General features: G+C 61.6%; 1 protein-coding gene across 1 annotated transcript; it reads right to left on the bottom strand.

Annotated features, from left to right (window-relative positions):
- Positions 1-722: 722 nt before the first annotated feature.
- COL5A3 (collagen type V alpha 3 chain) lies at positions 723-27,872 on the bottom strand. Its single transcript, XM_062631075.1, has 66 exons — positions 27,684-27,872; positions 26,172-26,385; positions 25,931-26,093; positions 24,731-24,853; positions 24,526-24,654; positions 24,114-24,203; positions 23,905-24,041; positions 23,768-23,840; positions 23,634-23,675; positions 23,497-23,559; positions 23,285-23,359; positions 23,112-23,195; positions 22,273-22,329; positions 22,111-22,164; positions 21,987-22,040; positions 21,822-21,875; positions 21,645-21,698; positions 21,518-21,571; positions 21,390-21,434; positions 21,255-21,308; positions 20,187-20,231; positions 20,026-20,079; positions 19,884-19,928; positions 19,751-19,804; positions 19,622-19,666; positions 18,730-18,783; positions 18,574-18,618; positions 18,403-18,456; positions 17,799-17,906; positions 17,158-17,211; positions 17,023-17,076; positions 16,378-16,422; positions 16,051-16,104; positions 14,460-14,504; positions 14,308-14,361; positions 14,171-14,224; positions 13,430-13,483; positions 12,593-12,700; positions 12,415-12,504; positions 12,283-12,336; positions 12,068-12,175; positions 11,846-11,953; positions 11,113-11,166; positions 10,977-11,030; positions 10,775-10,882; positions 10,636-10,689; positions 10,444-10,497; positions 10,292-10,345; positions 10,163-10,216; positions 9,975-10,082; positions 9,822-9,875; positions 8,830-8,883; positions 8,649-8,702; positions 8,494-8,547; positions 8,299-8,406; positions 8,140-8,193; positions 7,501-7,554; positions 7,297-7,404; positions 7,126-7,179; positions 7,017-7,052; positions 6,858-6,911; positions 6,516-6,753; positions 6,315-6,427; positions 5,463-5,531; positions 5,140-5,376; positions 723-888 (listed from the first exon to the last, which is right to left on the bottom strand). The coding sequence occupies exons 1-66, from the start codon at positions 27,817-27,819 to the stop codon at positions 742-744; spliced, it is 5,169 nt and encodes a 1,722-aa protein (XP_062487059.1). The 5' UTR covers positions 27,820-27,872; the 3' UTR covers positions 723-741.

Raw genomic sequence — 27,872 nt, 5'->3', positions numbered from 1 at the left:
ATGGGGATGGGGAGGGATCGGGGGGGGATCCATGGGGGGGATGGAGGATGGGGAAGAGGGGGAGGGGGGGATGCTGGGGAGCAGCCTCAGGGTGTCACGAACCCCCCCCCCCCATCAAACCTGCCCCATTTCCATGGAAACCATCAAGAATTGGGGGTGGGAGCCGCTTGCAGACAGGTTTATGAGAGAGCAACCGGGGCAGAGGCAAGGTCCCGACCCCCCCCCCCAAAATCCCCCAGTGAGTTTGGGGGTGTCCCCCCCCCCCACTTCCCTTCCCACCCCCAGCACAAGGTGATTTAACCCATCCCATTGTCGGGAATGGGCTGCAGCGAGGGCACGTCCAGTGCTTCCCTATGGGAGCGTTGTAGCACCATGGGGAAGGGGGGGGCTGTCTTGAACCCCCTCTTTGCTTTGTGTGTGTGTCCCCCTCCCCGTATAAATAAGGGGGCTCCAGCTCCGAGTCCTGAGTATTCCCTGGATCAGCATCCTGGGCACAGGGAATGGCGGGGTGGGGGGGTCCCTGCTCCCGGCCCCATCCCATCCATCCCATCCCATCCCATCCCATCCATCCCATCCCATCCATCCCATCCCATCCATCCCATCCATCCCATCCCATCCCATCCCATCCATCATCCCATCCCATCCCATCCATCCCATCCCATGACCTCCATCCCATCCCCGTCCCATCCCATCCATCCCATCCCATCCCATCCCATCCCATCCCATCCCATCCCATCCTCCTCAGCCCCTGAAGCAGACGGGGCCGAGCTCGAAGCCGAACTTCTGGTGGGGGGCTCCGAAGTCGAGCACGGCCACATCCAGGAGGGGGAACCGATCCACCCGGGATGAGGCCACTTCCAGCACCGTCCGCTCCCGGCCGCGCCGGCCCTGCGGGAAGAGGGAGATGAGCGGCACCCATAGGAGAACGTTGGGAATGGTCAGCTTGGAGCAGCTTCCATAGGGAGCCAGGGTGGGAATGGTCAGCTTGGAGCAGCTTCCATAGGGAGCCAGGTTGGGAACGTTGGGAATGGTCAGCTTGGAGCAGCTCCCATAGGGAGCCAGGGTGGGAACGTTGGGAATGGTCAGCTTGGAGCAGCTCCCATAGGGAGCCAGGTTGGGAACGTTGGGAATGGTCAGCTTGGAGCAGCTCCCATAGGGAGCCAGGGTGGGAACGTTGGGAATGGTCAGCTTGGAGCAGCTCCCATAGGGAGCCAGGGTGGGAACGTTGGGAATGGTCAGCTTGGAGCAGCTCCCATAGGGAGCCTGTTTGGGAACGTTGGGAATGGTCAGCTTGGAGCAGCTTCCATAGGGAGCCAGTTTGGGAATGTTGGGAATGGTGAGCTTGGAGCAGCTTCCATAGGGAGTCAGGGTGGGAATGGTCAACTTGGAGCAGCTCCCATAGGGAGTCAGGTTGGGAACGTTGGGAATGGTCAACTTGGAGCAGCTTCCATAGGGAGTCAGGGTGGGAACGTTGGGAATGGTCAGCTTGGAGCAGCTTCCATAGGGAGCCAGGTTGGGAATGTTGGGAATGGTCAGCTTGGAGCAGCTTCCATAGGGAGCCAGGGTGGGAATGTTGGGAATGGTCACTTTGGAGCAGCTCCCATAGGGAGCCAGGGTGGGAACGTTGGGAATGGTCAGCTTGGAGCAGCTTCCATAGGGAGCCAGGTTGGGAACGTTGGGAATGGTCAGCTTGGAGCAGGTCCCATAGGGAGCCAGGGTGGGAACGTTGGGAATGGTCAGCTTGGAGCAGCTTCCATAGGGAGTCAGGGTGGGAATGTTGGGAATGGTCAGCTTGGAGCAGCTCCCATAGGGAGCCAAGGTGGGAATGTTGGGAATGGTCAGCTTGGAGCAGCTTCCATAGGGAGTCAGGGTGGGAATGTTGGGAATGGTCAGCTTGGAGCAGCTTCCATAGGGAGTCAGGGTGGGAATGTTGGGAATGGTCAGCTTGGAGCAGCTCCCATAGGGAGCTAGGTTGGGAACGTTGGGAATGGTCAGCTTGGAGCAGCTTCCATGGGGAGTCAGGGTGGGAACATTGGGAATGGTCAGCTTGGAGCAGGTCCCATAGGGAGCCAGGGTGGGAACATTGGGAATGGTCAGCTTGGAGCAGCTTCCATAGGGAGCCAGGTTGGGAACATTGGGAATGGTCAGCTTGGAGCAGCTTCCATAGGGAGCCAGGTTGGGAACGTTGGGAATGGTCAGCTTGGAGCAGCTCCCATAGGGAGCCAGGTTGGGAATGGTCAGCTTGGAGCAGCTCCCATAGGGAGTCAGGTTGGGAACGTTGGGAATGGTCAGCTTGGAGCAGCTCCCATAGGGAGCCAGGTTGGGAATGGTCATCTTGGAGCAGCTTCCATAGGGAGCCAGGGTGGGAACGTTGGGAATGGTCAGCTTGGAGCAGCTCCCATAGGGAGCCAGGTTGGGAACGTTGGGAATGGTCAGCTTGGAGCAGCTCCCATAGGGAGTCAGGTTGGGAACGTTGGGAATGGTCAGCTTGGAGCAGCTCCCATAGGGAGTCAGGGTGGGAATGTTGGGAATGGTCAGCTTGGAGCAGCTCCCATAGGGAGCCAGGGTGGGAATGTTGGGAATGGTCAGCTTGGAGCAGCTTCCATAGGGAGCCAGGTTGGGAACATTGGGAATGGTCAGCTTGGAGCAGCTCCCATAGGGAGTCAGGGTGGGAATGTTGGGAATGGTCAGCTTGGAGCAGCTCCCATAGGGAGCCAGGGTGGGAATGTTGGGAATGGTCAATTTGGGGCAATTCCCATATGGAGCCAGGTTGGGAATGTTGGGAATGGTCAATTTGGGGCAATTCCCATATGGAGCCAGGTTGGGAACGTTGGGAATGGTCAGCTTGGAGCAGCTCCCATAGGGAGCCAGGCTGGGAACGTTGGGAATGGTCAGCTTGGAGCAGCTCCCATAGGGAGTCAGGGTGGGAACATTGGGAATGGTCAGCTTGGAGCAGCTTCCATAGGGAGTCAGGGTGGGAACGTTGGGAATGGTCAGCTTGGAGCAGCTTGCATAGGGAGCCAGGTTGGGAACGTTGGGAATGGTCAGCTTGGAGCAGGTCCCATAGGGAGCCAGGGTGGGAACGTTGGGAATGGTCAGCTTGGAGCAGCTCCCATAGGGAGCCAGGGTGGGAACGTTGGGAATGGTCAGCTTGGAGCAGCTCCCATAGGGAGTCAGGTTGGGAACATTGGGAATGGTCAGCTTGGAGTATATGGAGCCAGGTTGGGAATGTTGTGAATGGTCAGCTTGGAGCAGCTCCCATAGGGAGCCAGGGTGGGAATGTTGGGAATGGTCATCTTGGAGCAGCTCCCATAGGGAGCCAGGTTGGGAATGGTCAGCTTGGAGCAGCTTCCATAGGGAGCCAGGGTGGGAACGTTGGGAATGGTCAGCTTGGAGCAGCTTCCATAGGGAGTCAGCTTGGGAACGTTGGGAATGGTCAGCTTGGAGCAGCTTCCATAGGGAGCCAGGTTGGGAATGGTCAGCTTGGAGCAGCTTCCATAGGGAGTCAGGGTGGGAACGTTGGGAATGGTCAGCTTGGAGCAGCTTCCATAGGGAGCCAGGGTGGGAACGTTGGGAATGGTCAGCTTGGAGCAGCTCCCATAGGGAGTCAGGTTGGGAATGTTGGGAATGGTCAGCTTGGAGCAGCTTCCATAGGGAGCCAGGTTGGGAATGTTGGGAATGGTCAGCTTTGAGCAGCTTCCATAGGGAGCCAGGGTGGGAATGTTGGGAATGGTCACTTTGGAGCAGCTCCCATAGGGAGCCAGGGTGGGAACGTTGGGAATGGTCAGCTTGGAGCAGCTCCCATAGGGAGCCAGGGTGGGAACGTTGGGAATGGTCAGCTTGGAGCAGCTCCCATAGGGAGTCAGGGTGGGAACGTTGGGAATGGTCAGCTTGGAGCAGCTCCCATAGGGAGCCAGGGTGGGAACGTTGGGAATGGTCAGCTTGGAGCAGCTCCCATAGGGAGTCAGGGTGGGAACGTTGGGAATGGTCAGCTTGGAGCAGCTCCCATGGGGAGTCAGGGTGGGAACGTTGGGAATGGTCAGCTTGGAGCAGCTCCCATAGGGAGCCAGGGTGGGAACGTTGGGAATGGTCAGCTTGGAGCAGCTCCCATAGGGAGCCAGGCTGGGAACGTTGGGAATGGTCAGCTTGGAGCAGCTTCCATAGGGAGCCAGGTTGGGAATGTTGGGAATGGTGAGCTTGGAGCAGCTTCCATAGGGAGTCAGGGTGGGAATGGTCAACTTGGAGCAGCTTCCATAGGGAGTCAGGGTGGGAATGGTCAACTTGGATCAGCTTCCATAGGGAGTCAGGTTGGGAACGTTGGGAATGGTCATCTTGGAGCAGCTTCCATAGGGAGCCAGGGTGGGAACGTTGGGAATGGTCAGCTTGGAGCAGCTTCCATAGGGAGCCAGGTTGGGAATGTTGGGAATGGTCAGCTTGGAGCAGCTTCCATAGGGAGCCAGGGTGGGAATGTTGGGAATGGTCAGCTTGGAGCAGCTCCCATAGGGAGTCAGGGTGGGAACGTTGGGAATGGTCAGCTTGGAGCAGCTCCCATAGGGAGCCAGGTTGGGAACGTTGGGAATGGTCAGCTTGGAGCAGCTCCCATAGGGAGCCAGGTTGGGAATGTTGGGAATGGTCAGCTTGGAGCAGCTCCCATAGGGAGCCAGGTTGGGAATGTTGGGAATGGTCAGCTTGGAGCAGCTCCCATAGGGAGTCAGGGTGGGAACGTTGGGAATGGTCAGCTTGGAGCAGCTCCCATAGGGAGCCAGGTTGGGAACGTTGGGAATGGTCAGCTTGGAGCAGCTTCCATAGGGAGCCAGGTTGGGAACGTTGGGAATGGAGAGGAGAAGCTGCGTGGAGACCTCGGAAAGGGGCTCCAGGGATGCTTGGAGAGGGATCTGCATCCGGGAGTGATGGGTTCCGACTGAAACCGGGATGTTCAGGCTGGAGATGAGGAAGGGCAGTGGGACACCGGGATGGCTTGAATGGAGAAGGGTTGGATGCCCCATTCCCCTAGTGGGAAGCATCCCTGCCTATGGGTGCTGAGCTCCAGGTCCCTTCCAACCCATCCCATGGCTCCATGGACGCCGGGCTGGGGACCGGGGCGGGGGGATAACGGCAGGGACGGATGGAGCCCCGGACCTGGCAGCCGTCGTGCAGGGCCCGGATGGGGGCCATGGGGTGGTTGTAACCCAGCTCCTCCTCGTTGGCCCCTCGGAACCGCAGGGCCCTGGCGAAGGAGCCGGCGCTGGCATCGAACCAAGCGGCGGCGTTTTGGCAGCTCAAGGTGAAGCTCTGGCGGGCGCCGGCGCTGAGCAGGCGCAGGAAGGTGAGCTGGGGCACAGGCACGGGCTTCCCATCCGCATCCACGTAGGAGAACTGCAGGGAGAAAGGGATCTAATGGGGATGCCCTGCGTGGGGGGCTGCTGCATCCCCCCCCCCCCCACCTTTGGCCTTGCACCCACCTTCCTGCCCCGTTTGAAGGTGCTGAACCACGTCCCCGGCTTCTCCTTGCTCCAAGCAGCCAAGCGGACCTGGGAGGAGGATGGAGACAGCGTTGGCTTGGGGAGGGGAAGCTTTTCCAAGCCCTTTTCCCCCCTTGGAATATCCTAGAAGAGTGTGGGTTGGAAAGGACCTTAAGATCATCCAGTTGCAAACCCCCTGCCATGGGCAGGGACACCTCACACCAAACCATGGCACCCAAGGCTTCATCCAGCCTGGCCTTGAGCACCACCAGGGATGGAGCAGTCACAGCTTCCTTGGGCAACCCATTCCAGTGCCTCAGCACCCTCACAGGAAAGAATTTCCTCCTTAAATCCAACCTAATCTTCCCCTGTTTCATTTTGAACCCGTTACCCCTTGTCCTGTCACTGCAGTCCCTAATGAAGAGTCCCTCCCCAGCATCCCTATAGCCCCCTTCACACACTGGAAGCTGCTCTGAGCTCTCCACGCAGCTTCTCTTCCCCAGGCTGAGCAGCCCCAACTTCCTCAGCCTGTCTCCATACAGGAGCTGCTCCAGCCCCTGAGCATCCTCGTGGCCTCCTCTGGCCTTGTTCCAACAGCTCCACGTCCTTTTAATGCTGAGGCCCCCAGAACTGCACCCAATGCTCCAAGTGAGCTCTCACGGGAGCAGAGCAGAGGGGCAGGATCACCTCCTTGGCCCTGCTGCTCCCATCCTTTGGATGCAGCCCAGGATACGGCTGCTTCCTGGGCTCAAGCCCCCCACTGCCCCCGGTTCACGTTCAGCTTCTCATCACCCAACACCCCCCCCCAAGCCCTTCTGCTGCTCTCAACCCCTCCTGGGTGTCCCCGCTCACCGCCTCCAGGCTCCTCTCCGGCCCCAAACAGGTCTCGCCTCCCGCCGTGAAGTTGCAGAACACCCGGAAGGCATCGCGGGAGCAGCCCTGGTTGGGATCGATCCAGTACTCCCCTGGGAAGCGCAGCACCGTGGGCAGGCGGTCCAGAGACACCCCCCCTCCCCGCCCCGCAGCATCCCCGCATCCCCCTTCCGAGCTCACCATCGCCGAGGTGCGGGTGGCAGAGCCCCAGCTCGCTGCAGACCCGAGCCGGGCTCTCGGCGGTCCCCAGGGGCCTCCGGAGCTGCTCCACTTCGGTGCGGAGGGAGCGGAGCGATGCCAACGCCTCCTCCAACCCTTCGGGAGCCGGGGGGGGCTCCTGCTCTTCCCCTCGGACTCCACCGCTCGACCTGCGGTGCCTCCGGTGCCCCATAGAAGGCAGCGGCTCGGCCGGGGGGCCCTGGGATGAAGGAGGAGGAGGATGTAGGGGTGGTGGTGGTGGGGCAGCGATGGGATAAGGAGGGGAGAATGGACCAGGAGGTACCAGAGCATCCCTTTACTCACTGGTGGTCCCGGGGGGCCGGGGGGGCCTGTGTCACCTCGGGGACCAAGAGCACCCTGTCAAAGGAGAGGACTCAGCATCAAGGTACCCACTGTGGGCAATGGGGAAGGATGGGACCCCCACCACCACCACCACCCCAATTTTCCTCCCCCAGCACTCACCTGGGAGCCTTTGGAACCCTTCTGGCCCAAGGGACCCTGTGGGGAGGAGAAAGGTGCTGGATGAGGACCCCATTGCAGCATCCCAGGACCCCTCATTGGAGATACTCACCGAGAGCCCGGGGGGGCCAGGGGGTCCGGGGGGGCCCATGGGTCCAGCCAGGCCCTGGGGGTAAGAGGCAGCATCACCACTGGGCTCAATGGGGGGGAGCTTGGACCTTGTGGTTCCCCCCACCCCCTTTCTCCATTCACCCCAAGTTTGGGGGTGACACCAAACACTCACAGGGTCCCCTTTGGGTCCGGGGGGGCCCTGGATGCCGGGGAGCCCCTGGTCTCCTTTCTCCCCCATCTCTCCTGGTGGTCCAATGAGGCCGATGAGGCCAGCGTGGCCCTGGGGATAAAGGGCAGTGGGGGGGCAGCCCCAGGACAGGGGTTTGGGGGGGCTCAGGGACCCCCCAGTTTATGCACGAGCATCCCCTCATCCCACCTTGTCTCCTTTGTGGCCGGGGTCTCCCTTGAGGCCGGGCAGCCCCACAGGACCCTGCAAGAGGGTGAGGGATAGGGTTAGGGTTAGGGGTTGGGGTTAGGGTTAGGGTTAGGGTTAGGGTTAGGGGTTGGGGTTAGGGGTTAGGGGTTGGGGTTGGGGTTAGGGTTAGGGTTAGGGTTAGGGTTAGGGTTAGGGTTAGGGTTAGGGTTAGGGGTTAGGGTTAGGGTAGGGTTAGGGTTAGGGTTAGGGTTAGGGTTAGGGTTAGGGTTAGGGTTAGGGTTAGGGGTTGGGGTTGGGGTTAGGGTTAGGGGTTAGAGTTAGGGTTAGGGGTTGGGATTAGGGATAGGGTTAGGGTTAGGGGTTGGGGTTAGGGTTAGGGTTAGGGGTTGGGATTAGGGATAGGGTTAGGGTTAGGGGTTGGGGTTAGGGTTAGGGTTAGGGGTTGGGGTTAGGGTTAGGGTTTTGGTTTGGGTTAGGGTTAGGGGTTTGGGGTTAGGGTTAGGGTTAGGGTTAGGGTTAGGGTTAGGGTTAGGGTTAGGGGTTAGGGTTAGGGTTAGGGTTAGGGGTTAGGGTTAGCGTTATGGTTTGGGTTAGGGGTTAGGTTTAATGTTTGGGTTTAGGGTTATGGTCCTAACTCACCATGGGGCCGGGGGGGCCCACTTGTCCTGGAGCCCCCAGCATCCCTTGTTCACCCTGGAATAGACCCGAATGTTCTCCATTGAGGCTGCACCCCCATCCGAGCTGTGCCCCCTCCCACCCTATAGTGCTAATGGAGGGGTGTGGGGGTCCCCAACTCACAGTAGGGCCGGGGATCCCTCGCAGCCCCTCGGGTCCCGCTTGTCCCGGTGCTCCCTGGGCTCCCATGGGTCCCGGCTTCCCCGGTGCCCCCTCGGTGCCAGGGTGTCCCTGGGGGCAGGAGGACCGAGCTGGGTCCCACTGGATGCACTGGGATTGGGGTGGGATTGGGGGGGGGGGTGTCCCATTGCTCCTCACCTTGGCCCCCTTCTCGCCCTGCTGGCCCTCGCGCCCCATGGGTCCCGTGGGTCCCTGGAGGGGGGGAGAGGGACACCGGGAGCTGCAGCAGCCCCATGTGTGTGTCCCCCCCCCTCAACCTCGGTCCCTCCCCACATCACCCTGCCCCTACTCACCCTGCGGCCGGGGGGGCCTGGGGGACCCGGCTCCCCCGAGGCACCCGGAGGTCCCTGCAATGGAGCCAATGGGGTTTGGGATGAGGGAATCCCACACATGGGAATGGGGGGGGGATGTCCAAGAGCCCCCCCAGTGCAGGGGGGAATGTGATCAGGACCCCCCCCAAGTTGCACCACTCACAGGTAGGCCGGGGTCCCCACTGTCACCCTTCTCTCCAGCAGCTCCTTCCAGACCCTGCGATGGATGAGGGATGATGGATGATGGATGAATGATGGATGGATGATGGATGATGATGGATGGATGCATGGATGGATGATGGATGATGGATGGATGGATGATGGATGGATGGATGGATGGATGGATGGATGGATGGATGATGGATGGATGGATGGATGGATGATGGATGGATGGATGGATGGATGATGGATGGATGGATGGATGGATGGATGATGGATGGATGGATGGATGATGGAGAGATGGATGGATGATGAATGGATGGATGATGGATGGATGAGGGATGGATGGATGATGGATGGATGATGGATGGATGGATGATGGATGGATGATGGATGGATGAGGGATGGATGGATGATGGATGGATGATGAATGATGGATGGATGATGGATGGATGAGGGATGGATGGATGGATGGATGATGGATGGATGGATGATGGATGGATGATGGATGGATGATGGATGGATGGATAGATGATGGATGGATGGATGGATGGATGGATGGATGGATGCATGGATGGATGCATGGATGGATGATGGATGATGGATGGATGGATGATGGATGGATGGATGATGGATGGATGGATGGATGATGGATGGATGATGGATGGATGGATGGATGGATGGATGGATGGATGGATGGATGATGGATGGATGGATGGGTGGATGGATGGATGGATGGATGGATGATGGATGGACGATGGATGGATGGATGGATGGATGATGGATGGATGATGGATGATGGATGGATGGATGATGGATGGATGATGGATGGATGGATGATGGATGGATGAGGGATGGATGTATGGATGGATGATGGATGGATGGATGATGGATGGATGATGGATGGATGGATGGATGGATGGATGGATGGATGATGGATAGATGATGGATGCAGGATGATGGACATCACTCCAAGGGTGACTGGGGACCACTCACTGGCACACCGGGCTCTCCAGGGGGACCAGGATCCCCAGGGAATCCAATGGGACCCTGCAGAGAGGGAAGAGGACACAAGTGTGGGGTTGGGAAGCAGAGGCAGGGATATGGAATCCAGGAGGGAATGGACCCGTGCCCCCTCCTGCCCCTCACCAGCTCGCCTTTGGCTCCATCCTCTCCCGGAGGCCCCTTCTTGCCGGGGGGTCCAGCAGCTCCCGGCTGCCCCGCGTCCCCCTTCTCCCCCACATCTCCTTTGACTCCCTATGGATCGGGATGCAGGGATCACATCAGAGCAGGGAATTCGGGGCATGGCAAGGCTTCATCCTCTCTGGGTTACTCACGGCTGCTCCAGGCTCTCCCGGCGCTCCCGGATCTCCCCCTTCTCCCGGCTCCCCCTGGATAAGAGGAAAGCCGTGGGGCTGATGCTGCAGGAGCCCCAGCCCCACATCGCCCTCCCAGCGTGGCCCTACCTTATCCCCCACGGCACCCGGTTGCCCCACGCCGCCCGGCATTCCCTGAGGACCCTGGATGCAAGAGGATGCAGGGATGCAGGGATACCCTGGGGGGGGGGGAACCCCTCATTGGGGGCAGCTCAGCATCCCCCCCCCAGTGCTGTCCTCACCTCAGCACCATTGGGTCCTTGTGGTCCACGGGGTCCTGGTGCCCCGGGGGGGCCCTGTGGGGATGGGAAGAGGGGGTCAGATGGGAAAGCTCCCATGGGATAGGGAATGTGGGAAGCTGGGAATGGGTCGGGAGGAGGAGGAAGGGGATGGAGGGGGGGGAGAGGAAGGGGGTGAGGATGGGCTTTGCTTACCATGGGGCCCACGTCTCCATTCTCACCCTTCTCGCCCGGGGGACCCGGCATTCCCTATGGGATCATGGCTTAGGGCCTGGCCCATTGCGTTGTCCCTAACCCCCCCCCAGTCCAGCCCCATTGCAGCCCCATTGCTTACCTGCAGGCCGGGGGGGCCACTCAGACCAAGGTGACCCCGCGAGCCCTCATCCCCTTTCTGCCCCACCATTCCCTGCTGCCCGCGGCGTCCCGGCTCCCCATCGGCTCCCTGCGCAGGGAGAGGTTGGGGTCGGCCCCATAGAACCCCAGGCTGTGGGCAGGGAATGAATGGGGCAGGGAATGGGGCTGGGAATGGCGCTCACCGCAGGGCCGGGATGCCCGATGGGTCCTTGGATCCCTGTGGGTCCTGGGGGACCCTGTGGGGCAGAAGCAGGCTCATAGGGGTTAGGGCAGCTCCCAGGTGCATCCCAGCTTCCCGCTCCCGTGTGCCCCACTCACCCCATCGCCCTTGTCCCCTTTGCTGCCCTTCTGTCCGGGGAGCCCCATCTCGCCCTGCCAAAGGGAATGGTGGGAGCCAGGGAATGCTGCCACGGCCGGGCAGGCGCAGCCAAGGGATTCCCAGCTCCAGGGAAACCTGCCACCACCTGGGAAGCAGTGCCAAGGCCCGCTGCCAGCGCCGGCAGCCCAGAGGGAAGCCATGCTCCCGGGGAAGCCATAGGGAAAACCGGCCCTATTCCAGCGCCGGGAATGGGACTCGGCCCGGATGCGCATCCCGGGATGCATCCCATCCCATCCCATCCCATCCCATCCCCATCCCATCCCATCCCATCCCATCCCCATCCCATCCCCATCCCATCCCCATCCCACCCTCCCCATCCCATCCCATCCCACCCCACCCCATCCCATCCCCATCCCCACCCCCATCCCATCCCATATCCCCATCCCACCCCACCCCACCCCCCATCCCATCCCATCCCCATCCCACCCCATCCCCACCCCCATCCCACCCCATCCCATCCCCATCCCCACCCCATCCCATCCCCATCCCATCCCCCACCCCATCCCACCCCATCCCATCCCATCCCCATCCCCCATCCCACCCCATCCCCCATCCCCATCCCCATCCCACCCCATCCCCCCATCCCATCCCCATCCCACCCCATCCCATCCCACCCTATCCCACCCCATCCCATCCCACCCCATCCCATCCCACTCCATCCTCCCTGCTCACCTTATCCCCATCTTCTCCAGAGGGACCGGGGGCACCGCCTGGACCGGGCAATCCCATGGGACCACGGATCCCATCCAGCCCAGCCGGACCCATAGCACCTCGCTCCCCCTGCGGGCAGGAAGGGGCAGGATGCCCTGGGATACCGGGATAACGGAGACCCCCGTGCCCGCAGCCAAGGAGCACAGAGGAGGGGACACGGGGGGGGGACACCCCGGAACCTACCGGGGACCCCTTCTCTCCTATGGGACCGGGGGGTCCCTGTGCCCCCCCCCGGCCGGGCATCCCGATGCTTCCAGCAGCTCCCATGGGACCTCGCTCTCCGGGGGGGCCCTATGGAGAAGACAAAGGTGATGGGGGGGGGGGGGAAGGAGGAAATTCCCAACCTTTGGAAAAGGAAACAACCGGGATGCAAGGGGGGGGGGGGGGGAAGCACTCACTGTGGGTCCAGGGGGCCCGGGGGGTCCTTCCCAACCCTTCAATCCAGGAGGGCCCTGCAGGAGAGCGTGGAATGCGTTGGGAAGGAGCCGACCCCGAGCAGCACACGCGGACCCTGCTCACCCAGCACCCACCGGGGCTCCGGATGCGCCCCGTGGACCGGGAAAGCCGCGGATGCCGGCGGGGCCGCTCTTCCCGGGAATGCCGGAGGGACCGGGATCACCCTGCAGGGGGGATAACGGGGGGGTCCTGGATCCTGCAGCGATTCCAGAGCCTGGGAATGGCTCCTCGGGACTCGGGGAATGCTCCCACCTTGGCTCCCTCTCGGCCGGCGGCTCCGGGCAGGCCCTGCTCGCCGGGGGGACCGGGGGGGCCCGGGTGTCCCCTTTCCCCCATGGGTCCCGTCTCTCCTGATTTCCCCTGTGGGGCAGGAGGAGGGTGAGGAGTTGGGGGGGGGGGTCCCACATCCAACCTCGTCCTGCATCCCACACCCTCCTGCATCCCATCTCCTGCTGTACCCCATCTCCTGCTGCATCCCATCTCCTGCTGCATCCCATCTCCTCCTGCATCCCATCTCCTGCCTCATCCCATCTCCTGCTATATCCCATCTCCTGCTGCATCCCATCTCCTCCTGCATCCCATCTCCTGCTGTATCCCATCTCCTGCCTCATCCCATCTCCTGCCTCATCCCATCTCCTGCCTCATCCCATCTCCTGCTATATCCCATCTCCTGCTGCATCCCATCTCCTCCTGCATCCCATCTCCTGCTGTATCCCATCTCATGCCTCATCCCATCTCCTGCCTCATCCCATCTCCTGCCTCATCCCATCTCCTGCTGTATCCCATCTCCTGCCTCATCCCATCTCCTGCTGCATCCCATCTCCTGCTGCTTCCCACCTCCTCCTGCATCCCATCTCCTGCCTCATCCCATCTCCTCCTGCATCCCATCTTCTGCTGTATCCCACCTCCTCCTGCATCCCATCTCCTGCCTCATCCCATCTCCTGCTGTATCCCATCTCCTGCTGTACCCCATCTCCTGCTGTATCCCATCTCCTGCCTCATCCCACCTTCTCCTGCATCCCACATCTTCCTGCATCCCACATCTTCCTGCATCCCACCTCCTCCTACATCCCACCTCCTGGTGCTCACCTGGGGGCCCACCACCCCTGTGGGGCCAGGGGGGCCTGTGCGGCCATGGAAGCCCTGCAGAGGAGAAAGGGGTAATGATGGTCAGGGACACAGGGATACAGGGATACAGGGACACAGGGACACAGGGATACAGGGATGTAGGGATACAGGGACACAGGGACACAGGGACACAGGGATACAGGGATGTAGGGATACAGGGACACAGGGATACAGGGATTCAGGGATACAGGGATGCAGGGATACAGGGATACAGGGACACAGGGACACAGGGATACAGGGATGTAGGGATACAGGGATGCAGGGATGCAGGGACACAGGGATGCAGGGACACAGGGACACAGGGATACAGGGATTCAGGGATACAGGGATGCAGGGATACAGGGATACAGGGACACAGGGACACAGGGACACAGGGACACAGGGATACAGGGATGTAGGGATACAGGGATGCAGGGATGCAGGGATACAGGGATACAAGGATTCAGGGACAGAGGGATACAGGGATACAGGGACACAGGGACACAGGGACACAGGGATGCAGGGACACAGGGACACAGGGATTCAGGGATACAGGGATGCAGGGATACAGGGATACAGGGACACAGGGACACAGGGACACAGGGACACAGGGATACAGGGATGTAGGGATACAGGGATGCAGGGATGCAGGGATACAGGGATACAAGGATTCAGGGACACTGGGACACAGGGACACAGGGACACAGGGATCAGAGCACCCACCGGCTCGCCGCGCTGACCTGGGTGTCCCGGCAAGCCGTCCTTCCCGGCAGGACCCTGGGCAGGACACTCGGGATCAGGATGTGGGATGCACTCCCCATTCCCTGCCTGCCCCATTGCCCCCCCCCCCCATCACTTACAGGGGGTCCTTTGGTACCCGGGAAGCCGCTGGGTCCCTCTGGACCTGGAGGACCCTATGGGAAGGGGAGAGATCCCCCCCATAAGCAGAGCCTCTCCATGTGCCGGGAATGCCGGATCCCTTCCCGAGGTATCTCTGCAGCATCCCATTTACCTTCTCTCCCACTGCTCCAGGGGCTCCGTCATGGCCGGGATCTCCCTTGGGATACAGGAACAGGAGGAGCATCCCCAGTGCCCCTTCTCCCGGCTCCCTGTCCCCCGTCATCCCACCCCAATCCCAGCCCCATTCCCCTCTCCTGGCTCCCTGTCCCCCATCATCCCACCCCAATCCCAGCCCCATTCCTCTCTCCCGTCCCCCTGTCCCCCATCATCCCACCCCAATCCCGGCCCCATTCCCCTCTCCTGGCTCCCTGTCCCCCATCATCCCACCCCAATCCCGGCCCCATTCCCCTCTCCCGGCTCCCAGTCCCGCATCATCCCACCCCAATCCCGGCCCCATTCCTCTCTCCTGTCCCCCATCATCCCACCCCAATCCCAGCCCCATTCCCCTCTCCCGGCTCCCTGTCCCCCATCATCCCACCCCAATCCCAGCCCCATTCCCCTCTCCTGTCCCCCTGTCCCCCATCATCCCACCCCAATCCCAGCCCCATTCGCCTCTCCCAGCTCCCTGTCCCCCATCATCCCACCCAATCCCAGCCCCATTCCCCTCTCCCAGCTCCCTGTCCCCCATCATCCCACCCCAATCCCAGCCCCATTCCCCTCTCCCAGCTCCCTGTCCCCCATCATCCCACACCAATCCCAGCCCCATTCCCCTCTCCCAGCTCCCTGTCCCCCATCATCCCAGCCCAATCCCAGCCCCATTCCCCTCTCCCAGCTCCCTGTCCCCCATCATCCCACACCAATCCCAGCCCCATTCCCCTCTCCTGGCTCCCTGTCCCCCATCATCCCACTCCAATCCCGGCCCCATTCCCCTCTCCCAGCTCCCTGTCCCCCATCATCCCACACCAATCCCAGCCCCATTCCCCTCTCCCAGCTCCCTGTCCCCCATCATCCCACCCCAATCCCAGCCCCATTCCTCTCTCCCGTCCCCCTGTCCCCCATCATCCCACCCCAATCCCGGCCCCAGTCCCCTCTCCCAGCTCCCTGTCCCCCATCATCCCACCCCAATCCCAGCCCAATTCCCCTCTCCCAGCTCCCTGTCCCCCATCATCCCACCCCAATCCCAGCCCCATTCGCCTCTCCTGGCTCCCTGTCCCCCATCATCCCACCCTAATCCCAGCCCCATTCCCCTCTCCTGTCCCCCTGTCCCGCATCATCCCACCCCAATCCCGGCCCCATTCCCCTCTCCCGGCTCCCTGTCCCCCATCATCCCACCCCAATCCGAGACCCATTCCCCTCTCCTTGCTTCCTGTCCCACATCATCCCACCCCAATCCCAGCCCCATTCCCCTCTCCCGTCCCCCTGTCCCCCATCATCCCACCCCAATCCCAGCCCCATTCCCCTCTCCCGGCTCCCTGTCCCCCATCATCCCACCCCAATCCCGGCCCCATTCCCCTCTCCCAGCTCCCTGTCCCCCATCATCCCACTCCAATCCCGGCCCCATTCCCCTCTCCCAGCTCCCTGTCCCCCATCATCCCACCCCAATCCCAGCCCCATTCCCCTTTCCCATGGACATGGAGCTGGGAGAAGGGAGATGGGGATCTGGGGGGGGACAATGGGGACCCCATGGTCAGGCTCCCACCTACTTTGGGTCCAGGTTTTCCTGTGGGTCCAGGAAGACCTCGATCCCCTGGGATACCCTATGGAGGCAAAGAGTGGGGTGAGGAGGTGTGGGGCAGGGAATGGGGTGGGCTGATGGGGGACAGGGATGGGAGTGGGACACAGGCTGCTTCCCATGGGATACAGGCAGGAGCTGGGATCACAATGGTCCCCAGGGTCTGGTTGCTGTGGGATGCAGCCAGCTCCAGCCTCATTGCCACTGATCGGTTGGATGGGGTGGAGCCGGGCCTGGAATGGCTCCTATGGGATGAATCCATATGGGAATGGGTACCCGGGGCTGGGGGGCGACTCACCAGGGGCCCTCGCTGCCCCGTTGGTCCGGCCTGGCCAGCCTTGCCCTGTGGGAGAGAGCAGCAGTTATGGGGCAGCCCCACATGGCCACAGGGGAAGGATGGGGTGGGATGGGATGGAAGGGATGGGATGGGGTGGAAGGGATGGGATGGGGTGGAAGGGATGGGATGAGATGGGATGGAAGGGATGGGATGGGATGGGATGGGATGGGATGGGATGGGATGGGATGGGATGGGATGGAAGGGATGTGATGGGATGGAAGGAATGGGATGGGATGGAAGGAATGGGAAGGAATGGGATGGGATGGGATGGGATGGGATGGGATGGGATGGGATGGGATGGAAGGGATGGGATGAGATGGAGGGGATGGGATGAGATGGGATGGGATGAGATGGGATGGGATGGAAGGGATGGGATGGGATGGGATGGAATGGAAGGGATGGGATGAGATGGGATGGAAGGGATGGGACGGGATGGGATGGAAGGGATGGGATGGGATGGAATGGAAGGGATGGGATGAGATGGGATGGAAGGGATGGGATGAGATGGGATGGAAGGGATGGGACGGGATGGGATGGGATGGGATTGGATGGGATGGAATGGAAGGGATGGGATGAGATGGGATGGAGTGGGATGGGCTCACTCACCCTCTTGCCCTTCTCTCCCGCCAGCCCCACGGCACCGGGGAAGCCGGTGGATCCCTGAGGACAAGGAGCACAAGTGCCAATCCCGGGATACCCGCAGGAGGCTGCCAGGGACACCCCGGCGCTCGCCCTGCTCACCTTGGGACCCTGGCGCCCGGGATAGCCCGGGAGACCTGGAACACCGAGCCGGCCCTGCGGAGACAGAGAGAGCTCGGGACAGTGACTCGGGATGCAGGATACAGGGGTGCAGGGATGCAGGGATACAGGGATGCAGGGATGCAGGGATACAGGGACACAGGCATACAGGGATGCAGGGATACAGGGATACAGGGATGCAGGGATGCAGGGATACAGGGATACAGGGATAGAGGGATACACGGATGCAGGGATACAGGGATGCAGGGATACAGGGACGCAGGGATGCAGGGATACAGGGATGCAGGGACACAGGGACGCAGGGACACAGGGATGTAGGGATACAGGGATACAGGGATGTAGGGATACAGGGATACAGGGATACAGGGATGCAGGGATGCAGGGATACAGGGGTACAGGGGTACAGGGATGCAGGGATAGGGATACAGGGGTACAGGGATGCAGGGATACAGGGGTACAGGGATACAGGGATGTAGGGATACAGGGATGCAGGGATGCAGGGATACAGGGATGCAGGGATAGAGGGATAGAGGGATGCAGGGATACAGGGATGCAGGGATACAGGGGTATAGGGGTACAGGGATACAGGGATGCAGGGATGCTGTGACAGCCCGCCCTCTCACCTTCTCTCCCACAGGTCCGGTCCCTCCGGGCTCCCCCATCATTCCCTCCTCTCCCTTCATCCCCTCGGGCCCATCCTCACCGCGGGGTCCCAGCGGGCCCTGGTCCCCCTGGAACGGGACCACAGGGATGTGGGGTTGCTCCCCATGGAGCTCTGAGTGTCCCAGTAACACCCCCCCAACAGCACCCCCCATCCTTCAGCACCCCCTAATGGCACCCCCAATGGGACCCCACATCCTGCAGCTTCCCCCCAATGGTACCTCCTATCCTGCAGCACCCCCCCAATGGCACCCCCAATGGGACCCCACATCCTGCAGCATCCCCCCAATGGTACCTCCTATCCTGCAGAACCCCCCCCAATGGCACCCCCAATGGCACCCCCCATCCTGCAGCACCCCCCCAATGGGACCCCACATCCTGCAGCACCCTCCCAATGGCTCCCCACATCCTGCAGCACCCTCCCAATGGCTCCCCCCATCCTGCAGCACCCCCCAATGGCTCCCCCCATCCTGCAGCACCCCCCCAATGGGACCCCCCATCCTGCAGCACCCCCCAATGGCTCCCCCCATCCTGCAGCACCCCCCCAATGGCTCCCCCCATCCTTACCCTTTCCCCCTTGGGGCCCAGGTCCCCCCTGAAGCCGGGGAATCCATCTTCTCCCTGCACAAGGGGCACATTTGGTGGGGGCTGAGCCCCAAATCCCACCCCAAAGGGGGGGTTCCCCCCACCCTCAGTGCCCCCCAACACCCCCATTGCCCCCCCACGCTCCCCCCTCACCTTTTCCCCTTTGCTGCCCTTCAGGCCCCGCACACCAAAGGCTCCCTGCAGGGATATGGGGGGGGGGTCAAAGGGGGGAACCCAATGGGGGGGTGGGGCACCCCTTGGATCCCCCCATTGTGCCTTTGGGGGGTGGGGGGGGGGGGCTGCACCTACCTTCACCCCGCGGGGTCCTGGGTAGCCAATGGGACCCGGGGGACCCACAGGGCCCTGGGACAGAGACAGCAAAGATGAGAACTTCCCCTTGGAATGGGGACCCCATTCCCATGGGAATAAGGACCCCATTCCCCTTGGAATAAGGACTCTATTCCCATGGGAATAAGGACCCCATTCCCCTTGGAATAAGGACCCTAATCCCCTTGGAATAAGGACCCCATTCCCCATGGGAATAAGGACCCCATTCCCCTTGGAATAAGGACCCCACTCCCATGGATCCCCCCATGGAATAAGGACCCCATTCCCCTTGGAATAAGGACCCTAATCCCCTTGGAATAAGGACCCCATTCCCCATGGGAATAAGGACCCCATTCCCCATGGAATAAGGACCCTAATCCCCTTGGAATAAGGACCCCATTCCCCATGGGAATAAGGACCCCATTCCCCATGGAATAAGGACCCCACTCCCATGGAATAAGGACCCCATTCCCCATGGAATAAGGACCCCACTCCCATGGGAATAAGGACCCCATTCCCCATGGAATAAGGACCCCACTCCCATGGAATAAGGACCCCATTCCCCTTGGAATAAGGACCCTAATCCCCTTGGAATAAGGACCCCATTCCCTTGGAATAAGGACCCCATTCCCCTTGGAATAAGGACCCTATTCCCATGGGAATAAGGACCCCACTCCCATGGAATAAGGACCCCATTCCCCATGGAATAAGGACCCCACTCCCATGGAATAAGGACCCCATTCCCCATGGAATAAGGACCCTATTCCCATGGGAATAAGGACCCCATTCCCCTTGGAATAAGGACCCCATTCCCATGGGAACAAGGCCCCTAATTCCCCATCCCGGGCCATAAGGCCTGGGAGCACCCCATTACCTGCAGGCCCTTCTCTCCCGCTGGCCCTTCCCGGCCGGGGTGACCCTGCAGGGATGCACAAGAGCCGGGATTTGGGATGATTCCCGGCGCTCCCCACAGCGATCCCACAGCCCCGCGGTTGTTACTCACCGGGGGCCCATCGGCTCCGGCCACCCCCGGCATTCCCGGCTTTCCCGGCTGGCCCTGGGTGGGAGCGGGAGGCGTTAGGGATGCCGAGGGATCGGGATGGGATCCCTGTCACCCACACCAGCTCCGGACTCACCTTCTCCCCCGGCAGCCCCACGGGGCCCTGGGGACCGGGAAGACCCTGGGGGAGAACACATGAGGGTGATGGGAAGGGGCTCAGGGTGCCCCCCCCCCCAGCCCCATAGGGACCCCCATTGGCACCCATCGCCTTCAGGTACCTGTGGACCGGGGCTCCCTTGCTGCCCCGGGGGTCCTGGTTCTCCATGGATTCCCTAGGGAAGGGGAGGGGGGGTTTGGTTCCCATTCCAGGAGCATCCCGGTTAATCCAGTTTGGGGGTGTTAGGGTTAGGGGTTAGGGGGGTGTCCCAGTGGTACCCACCACGTTGCCTTTAGGTCCTGGTGCTCCGTCAATGCCACTGGTACCCTGTGGGGAAAGGAAGGAGGGTTGGGGGATGCTGAGCCCCAAGGGGATGCTGCACCCAAAGTGATGTTCATCCCAAAGTGATGCTGCACCCCAAAGTGATGCTGCACCCCAAGGTGATGCTGCACCCAAAGGTGATGCTGCATCCAAAGTGATGCTGCACCCCAAGGTGGTGCATATCCCAAGGTGATGCTCATCCCAAGGTGATGCTGCATCCAAAGGGATGTTGCACCCCAAGGTGATGCTCATCCCAAGGTGATGCTCATCCCAAGGTGATGCTCATCCCAAGGTGATGCTGCACCCCAACTGATGCTGCACCCAAAGGTGATGCTGCACCCAAAGGTGATGCTGCATCCAAAGTGATGCTGCACCCCAAGGTGGTGCATATCCCAAGGTGATGCTCATCCCAAGGTGATGCTGCATCCAAAGGGATGTTGCACCCCAAAGTGATGCTGCACCCAAAGGTGATGCTGCATCCAAAGTGATGCTGCACCCCAAGGTGATGCTCATCCCAAGGTGATGCTGCATCCAAAGGGATGTTGCACCCCAAGGTGATGCTCATCCCAAGGTGATGCTCATCCCAAGGTGATGCTCATCCCAAGGTGATGCTGCACCCCAACTGATGCTGCACCCAAAGGTGATGCTGCACCCAAAGGTGATGCTGCATCCAAAGTGATGCTGCACCCCAAGGTGGTGCATATCCCAAGGTGATGCTCATCCCAAGGTGATGCTGCATCCAAAGGGATGTTGCACCCCAAAGTGATGCTGCACCCAAAGGTGATGCTGCATCCAAAGTGATGCTGCACCCCAAGGTGATGCTCATCCCAAGGTGATGCTGCACCCAAAGGTGATGCTGCACCCCAACTAATGCTGCACCCCAAGGTGATGCTCATCCCAACTGATGCTGCACCCCAAGGTGATGCTCATCCCAAACTGATGCTGCACCCAAAGGGATGCTGCACCCCAAGGTGCTGCCCTGCCTGCGCTGCTGGGTGCTTGGAGGTGGGGACAGGCTCAGTCTCCTACCGGTGGTCCAGGGGGCCCGGGGGAGCCCCGGGAGCCGATCAAGCCTCTGCTGCCCTAAAAGCAAGGAGAGGAAGGGTTGAGGAGGCCTCAGTGCCCCCAGCACCCCCCATGCCCCAGGCTGGGAGAGGCACTCACCGCTTCCCCCGCCTGCCCCCGAGGTCCAGGGGGGCCATCGAAGCCCTGGAGTTGGGGGGACAACAAAGAGGTGCTGAGCACATCCCGGCCCCGGCAGCGCCTTCCCCATCCCTGCCCTTGCTCCTCACCTTGGCCCCTTTCTCCCCTGGGGGTCCTGCTGGTCCCGGCTTCCCCACGTCCCCCTGCAGAGGACGCAGGGTGAAGCAGGATGGGGATGGATGGGACAGGATGGGACCCGGCGCTGGCCCCGCTTACCCTGTGCCCCTTCTCCCCCGGCAGCCCCGGCAGCCCATCGAAGCCTCTGTCGCCCTATGGGGTGGGACAAGCATCAGGGTGAGCCCCACATCACCCCCCCACACATACAACAAGGACATGGGGGGGGGGTCCCATCACCCCCCCAGCTCAGCACCCATCCTGCCCCGTTCACAACACCTTGGGGCCGGGTTCCCCCGGGAGCCCCCTGGCACCGTCAGCTCCAGCACGGCCCTGGAATGAGAGGAATGGGAAGGGGCTGAGGGCTCCTTTGGGATGGGGATGGGAAAGGAGCCTCCTGGATCTCGAAGGAGGGGGGCAGAAGGGGACCCCCAGCTGTGGTACCCGTCTGCCCAGCTTGCCCGGGGGTCCCGGTGCTCCCTGCATCCCGCGGGGCCCCTGATGGAGAGGAGAAGAGCATCAGAGCTGGGTCTGCTGCAGGCAGCTGGCCCCACCGAGCCCCACTCACCCTTGGCCCCACATCCCCCGCGTCCCCTTTCAGGCCCGGGTGTCCTGGTAGACCCTACAATAACAAGGCGGGGGGGGGGGGGTGATGATGGGGGGATGCATGTGGTGATGCTCGAGGGAGATGGGTGATGGGGTGGGGGGGGGACCCTGCGCTGGTACTCACCAGGGGGCCTGGGCGGCCGGTGAGGCCCATGGGACCCGGGGGACCCTTCATGGCAAGCTGTGGATAGGAGGAAGAAGAGGGATGAAGGAGGAAGGAGGAAGAAGAGGGATGAAGGAGGAAGAAGAAGGATGAAGGAGGAAGAAGAAGGATGAAGGTGGAAGAAGAAGGATGAAGGGGAAGGAGGAAGAAGAGGGATGAAGGGGAAGGAGGAAGAAGAGGGACAAAGGAGGAAGAAGAGGGATGAAGGAGGAAGATGAGGGATGAAGGTCGAAGAAGGAGGGACGAAGGTGGAAGAAGAGGGATGAAGGGGAGGGAGGAAGAAGAGGGACGAAGGAGGAAGAAGAGGGATGAAGGAGGAAGAAGAGGGATGAAGGAGGAAGAAGAAGGATGAAGGTGGAAGAAGAAGGATGAAGGGGAAGGAGGAAGAAGAAGGACGAAGGAGGAAGAAGAGGGATGAAGGAGGAAGATGAGGGATGAAGGTGGAAGAAGGAGGGATGAAGGTGGAAGAAGAGGGATGAAGGGGAAGGAGGAAGAAGAGGGACGAAGGAGGAAGAAGAGGGATGAAGGAGGAAGAAGAAGGATGAAGGAGGAAGAAGAAGGATGAAGGAGGAAGAAGAGGGATGAAGGGGAAGGAGGAAGAAGAGGGACGAAGGAGGAAGAAGAGGGACGAAGGAGGAAGAAGAGGGAGGAAGGAGGAGGAAGAAGGATGAAGGAGGAGGAAGAGGGATGAAGGAGGAGGAAGAAGAGGGACGAAGGAGGAAGAAGAGGGAGGAAGGAGGAGGAAGAAGAGGGATGAAGGGGAGGGAGGAAGAAGAGGTCTTGGAGAGGGGGGTCCCCACCTTTGCCTGCTGCAGGATCGCTTGGGCTTGAGCCTCTTGGAAGGAAACAGTGGGACCCTTGAGGGAGTCGCTTCCAAACTGGAACTGGAGGCAAGGAGCAGGATGAGGGCACCCGGAGCATCCCCGCACCCACGTCCCCGCTCCCCACCGGCGGGCCCCATCCTGCTCGTTACCGGCAGCATGAGGATGGTCCCTGCGGGGCCGCGGATCCCGTCAGCTCCAGGCAGCCCCGGCCGTCCCGCGGGACCCTGGAATGGGATGGGAAAGGGGATGGGAAGCGGAGGAGGAGGGGGGGGGTGCTGAGCAGCGCTCTCAGGTCCGGGCTCGCAGCTCCATCCCCCTGCAGGCACCGACGGGTCCCAGCAGGACCCCGGCTGCTCCGTACCTGATCCCCGCGGTCCCCGGGCAGCCCTGGCAGCCCCGGGGGGCCCGGGGGCCCCGGTTCTCCCTATGGGAACACAAAGGCACCGTGAGGCTTCGGGAAGCTGCCGACCCTTCCCATCGCGGCTCCCGGCTCCTCACCGCAGGGCCTGGGGGTCCCGGGGGCCCCTCGAATCCACGACCCTAAAGGGAAAGAGGCCCCAAGAGCATCATAAAGGGGGGGGCATGAAGGATGGGAAACGGGGGGGGCACAAGGCCCCTGGGGCCCCACTCACCGGCTCCACGCTGCCTGGTTCCCCCTTGTCCCCCTTCAAGCCGGGCTCCTGCATGAGGAGGAGGAAGGGGGAGCTGGGATGAAGGGACCCCCCACAACCAAAGCCTGTGTTGGGGGGGTCCCATCCTCACCCCCAGCGTTACCTGGGCAACCGGGATCACCAGCGCATCCCAGTCAGCAGGGACGAAGCGCTCCCGGATCCCAGGATCCCCGTTGCTGGGGTCCTCATAGCCGGTGCTGCCGGTGCCATCCTCCTCCAGCTCCTTCCCTGTATCCTATGGGATCGGGGGGAGATGTAGGGATGCAAACGGGGGGGGATCCCCGCTTCCTGCCCCTGCTGCTGTTACCGTGGAGGGGTTCAGGGGGATGCTGATGGCGGTGGCTGGCTGGGAGCTGGGTGCTGGCGTCGAGGTGCTGAGAGCATCAGGATCGGGCCCCTTTTTTGGGGATGAGGGGAAAGCAAGAGGGAGCCGCTGCAGCTCCTGGCCTGGGCTCATCCAAGGGTTGACTCATGCACGGATCCCATAGATCCCAAGGAGGAGCCGGAGCCAACGGAGCCACATCCTGCTCCAGCCCAATGGAATGGGGCCCAATCCTGCTCCAGCCCAAGGAGGAGGCCGGGAATGGCTCTGGATGCAGGAGCGGTGCTTTGGGTCCACCCCCTATTCCCTATAGAGCGGGTCGGGGGCCACCCCACCGCGCAGGAGCTTGAACTGGGCTCACTGGGTTAACTGGGAAGGGGTTAAGCACCTCCCGTACCCTGCTGCCCACGGCAGGGGCCTCATCCTGCTCCACCGCCTCCTTGTTCCTCTTCTTCTTGCCTTTGCCCTTGCGCTTGCCTTTCCCTTTGCCCTTCCTGCGTGGGGCAGAGGAAGGCTCCGGGGTGCTCTGCAAAGTTGGGGGGGGTCAATAGAGACAGGAGGGACCCTGTAGGGTGCTGGGGGGGGGGTCCTCGGGTGCTCACCTCCTCCGGGAATGGGGCATGGAGCGGGAAGCGCAGGGGGTGCTGGCAGCCTGGCATGTGGAGCTGGCAATAGGAGCGAGCGGCCTCGGGGTCCGGCAGCACCAGCAGCTGCTGGATGTCCCCCTACAGCAAGGAACAAAGGGGGGGACATATGGGTCTGACCCCCCCCATAACCGCACCCCACGGCTCTTGGGGTGCCCCAAAGCATCCCCGTGGGAAGGCGGATGGGGGGGGCAGTGAACAAAGGGAGCCTTGTGGGGACAAAGGAGGGGGGGGGCCCTCAATGGTGCCTCTTTGCCCGTGGGCATTGGCATTTGTAGGCAGCAGGAATGCAGGCAGGGGATGGGGACAGAGGGAAAGGGATGGGGACAGAGGGAAAGGGATGGGGACAGAGGGAAAGGGATGGGGACACAGAGCAGGGGATGGGGACACAATACAAGGGATGGGGACAGAGGGAAAGGGATGGGGACAGAGGGAAAGGGATGGGGACAGAGGGAAAGGGATGGGGACAGAGGGAAAGGGATGGGGACGGAGGGAAAGGGATGGGGACAGAGGGAAAGGGATAGGGACAGAAGGAAAGGGATGGGGACAGAGGGAAAGGGATGGGGACAGAGGGAAAGGGATGGGGACAGAGGGAAAAGGGATGGGGACAGAGGGAAAGGGATGGGGACAGAGGGAAAGGGATAGGGGCACAGAAAGGAAAGGGATGGGGACAGAGGGAAAGGGAAAGGGATGGGGACAGAGGGAAAGGGATGGGGACAGAGGGAAAGGGATGGGGACAGAGGGAAAGGGATAGGGGCAGAGGGAAAGGGATGGGGACAGAGGGAAAGGGATGGGGACAGAGGGAAAGGGATGGGGACAGAGGGAAAAGGGATGGGGACGGAGGGAAAGGGATGGGGACAGAAGGAAAGGGATGGGGACAGAGGGAAAAGGGATGGGGACAGAGGGAAAGGGATGGGGACAGAGGGAAAGGGATGGGGACGGAGGGAAAAGGGATGGGGACGGAGGGAAAAGGGATGGGGACAGAGGGAACAGAGGGAAGGGGATGGGGCCACAGAGCAGGGGATGGGGCCACAACACAAGGGATGGGGCCACAGCAGAGGGGCAGGGAGCACCCCCAGTGCTATTGGGGCCTCTCCAGACCGTGCCCAGTGGGGTGCCCCCCCCCCGGTCAGGACCAGGGTGCAGGGCCAGACCCACCTCGAAGCTCTCCTCATCCATCAGGCGCCCACCGACCACGGTGACCCCTTGGGTGCTGAGCAGGGGCCGAGGTCCCCGTGGCAGCGGCAGCGTGGCCACGAGGTGACAATCGACCATCAAGGAGACGTTGGTGCCCTCCACGGCCAGGGCCACGCGGTGCCACCTGCACCCACACATATGGGGCTGGATGGGGCCCAAGGGTGCAGAGGGACCCCATCCTGCGCATCCCCGCAGCACCCACCGGCCGTCGGCAAGGTTGACCCTATGGAAGGTGGGGTAACGCTCCGGAGGTGGATTCCCATCCTGGTCCTCGTAGAGGAAGACCGGAGAGAGCCCCAGCTCCATGCCCAGCTGCTGCGCCCCACGCTCGTCGTGCACGGAGAGAAGGAAGGATTGAGCCCCACGGCGCGCGCGCACCGTGGCCAGGATGGAGAAGTCCTCCGGGAAGGGGCTGTCTGCCGTGGGGAGGAGGTGGGGGGACATCCGTCAGTGGGAACCCATGGGTGGGTATCCACCGTTGGGTACCCGTCAGTGGGGTATCCATCAGTGGGACATCCATCATTGGGTGCCCATCATTGGGAACCCATCATGGGGAACCCATCGGTGGGGTATCCATCAATGGGACACCCATCATTGGGTGCCCAGCATTGGGAACCCATCAGTGGGGTATCCATCAATGGGACATCCATCATTGGGTGCCCATCATTGGGAATCCATCATGGGGAACCCATCGGTGGGGTATCCATCAATGGGACATCCATCATTGGGTGCCCAGCATGGGGAACCCATCGGTGGGGTATCCATCAATAGGACATCCATCATTGGGTGCCCAGCATTGGGAATCCATCATGGGGAACCCATCGGTGGGGTATCCATCAATGGGACATCCATCATTGGGTGCCCATCATTGGGAACCCATCAGTGGGGTATCCATCAATGGGACATCCATCATTGGGACTTCCATCATTGGGTGCCCATCATTGGGAATCCATCATGGGGAACCCATCGGTGGGGTATCCATCAATGGGACATCCATCATTGGGTGCCCATCATTGGGAACCCATCAGTGGGGTATCCATCAGTGGGACATCCATCATTGGGTGCCCATCACTGGGAATCCATCATGGGGAACCCATCGATGGGGTATCCATCAATGGGACACCCATCATTGGGAATCTATTATTGGGAACCCATCAGTGGGGTATCCATCAGTGGGCACCCATCATTGGGAATCTATCACTGGGGCACCCATCATTTGGGCACCCATCACTGGGTACGCACCATTGATGCGTCCACCATTGGGAACCCACCATTGGGCACCCATCAATGCGGCACCCACCATTGATGAGTCCACCATTGGGAACCCACCATTGGGCACCGATCAATGGGGTACCCACCATTGATGAGTCCACCATTGGGCACCCATCATTGGGGCACCCATCAATGGGGAACCCACCATTGATGCGTCCACCATTGGGTATCCACCATTGGGCACCCATCATTGGGGCACCCATCATTGGGGTTCCCACCACTGATGCATCCACCATTGGGTACCCCCCATTGGGCACCCATCACTGGGTACCCACCATTGATGCGTCCACCATTGGGAACCCACCATTGGGCACCCATCATTGGGGCATCCATCACTGGGTACCCACCATTGATGCGTCCACCATCGGGCACCCCCCATTGGGCACCCATGACTGGAGCACCCATCAGTGGGCGCTGGTACCGGGGCCGGTGGGTGCCGTACCGGGGAAGAGCAGGCGGGTGGGCGCGCTGTGCCGGGTGCCGTTGTCCACGCGGAGCGCCAGGTCCGGCCCCACGGCCCCGGGGCGCTGCGGGCAGAGCCCGGCGGTGACCGAGACCCCATGGAGGCCGGGCTGCATCCCCAGCGCCCGCAGCACGTCCACTGCGAGGGCAGGGACAGCGCTCAGCACCC

This window comes from Pezoporus occidentalis, unplaced genomic scaffold, assembly GCF_034315485.1.
Source record: "Pezoporus occidentalis ecotype Australia unplaced genomic scaffold, CSIRO_AGI_Poc_V1 ctg366, whole genome shotgun sequence".
Classification (NCBI taxonomy): domain Eukaryota; kingdom Metazoa; phylum Chordata; class Aves; order Psittaciformes; family Psittacidae; genus Pezoporus; species Pezoporus occidentalis.
The sequence above is the reverse complement of the archived record's forward strand: the minus strand, read 5'-3'. Positions and strand labels throughout refer to the sequence as shown.

What these genes read in the sequence shown, in the direction of transcription:
- COL5A3 (XM_062631075.1), bottom strand. Translation starts at nt 27,819, where the DNA reads ATGCAGCCCGGCCTCCATGGGGTCTCGGTCACCGCCGGGCTCTGCCCG. An exon ending in CCGGCCGCCCAGGCCCCCTG is followed by an intron (nt 22,165 to 22,272) that starts GTGAGTACCAGC and finishes TTGTTATTGTAG; the next exon opens with GGTCTACCAGGACACCCGGG. An exon ending in TGGGCCCCCCCGGCCCCATG is followed by an intron (nt 7,555 to 8,139) that starts GTGAGTTAGGAC and finishes ACCCTCTTGCAG; the next exon opens with GGTCCTGTGGGGCTGCCCGG.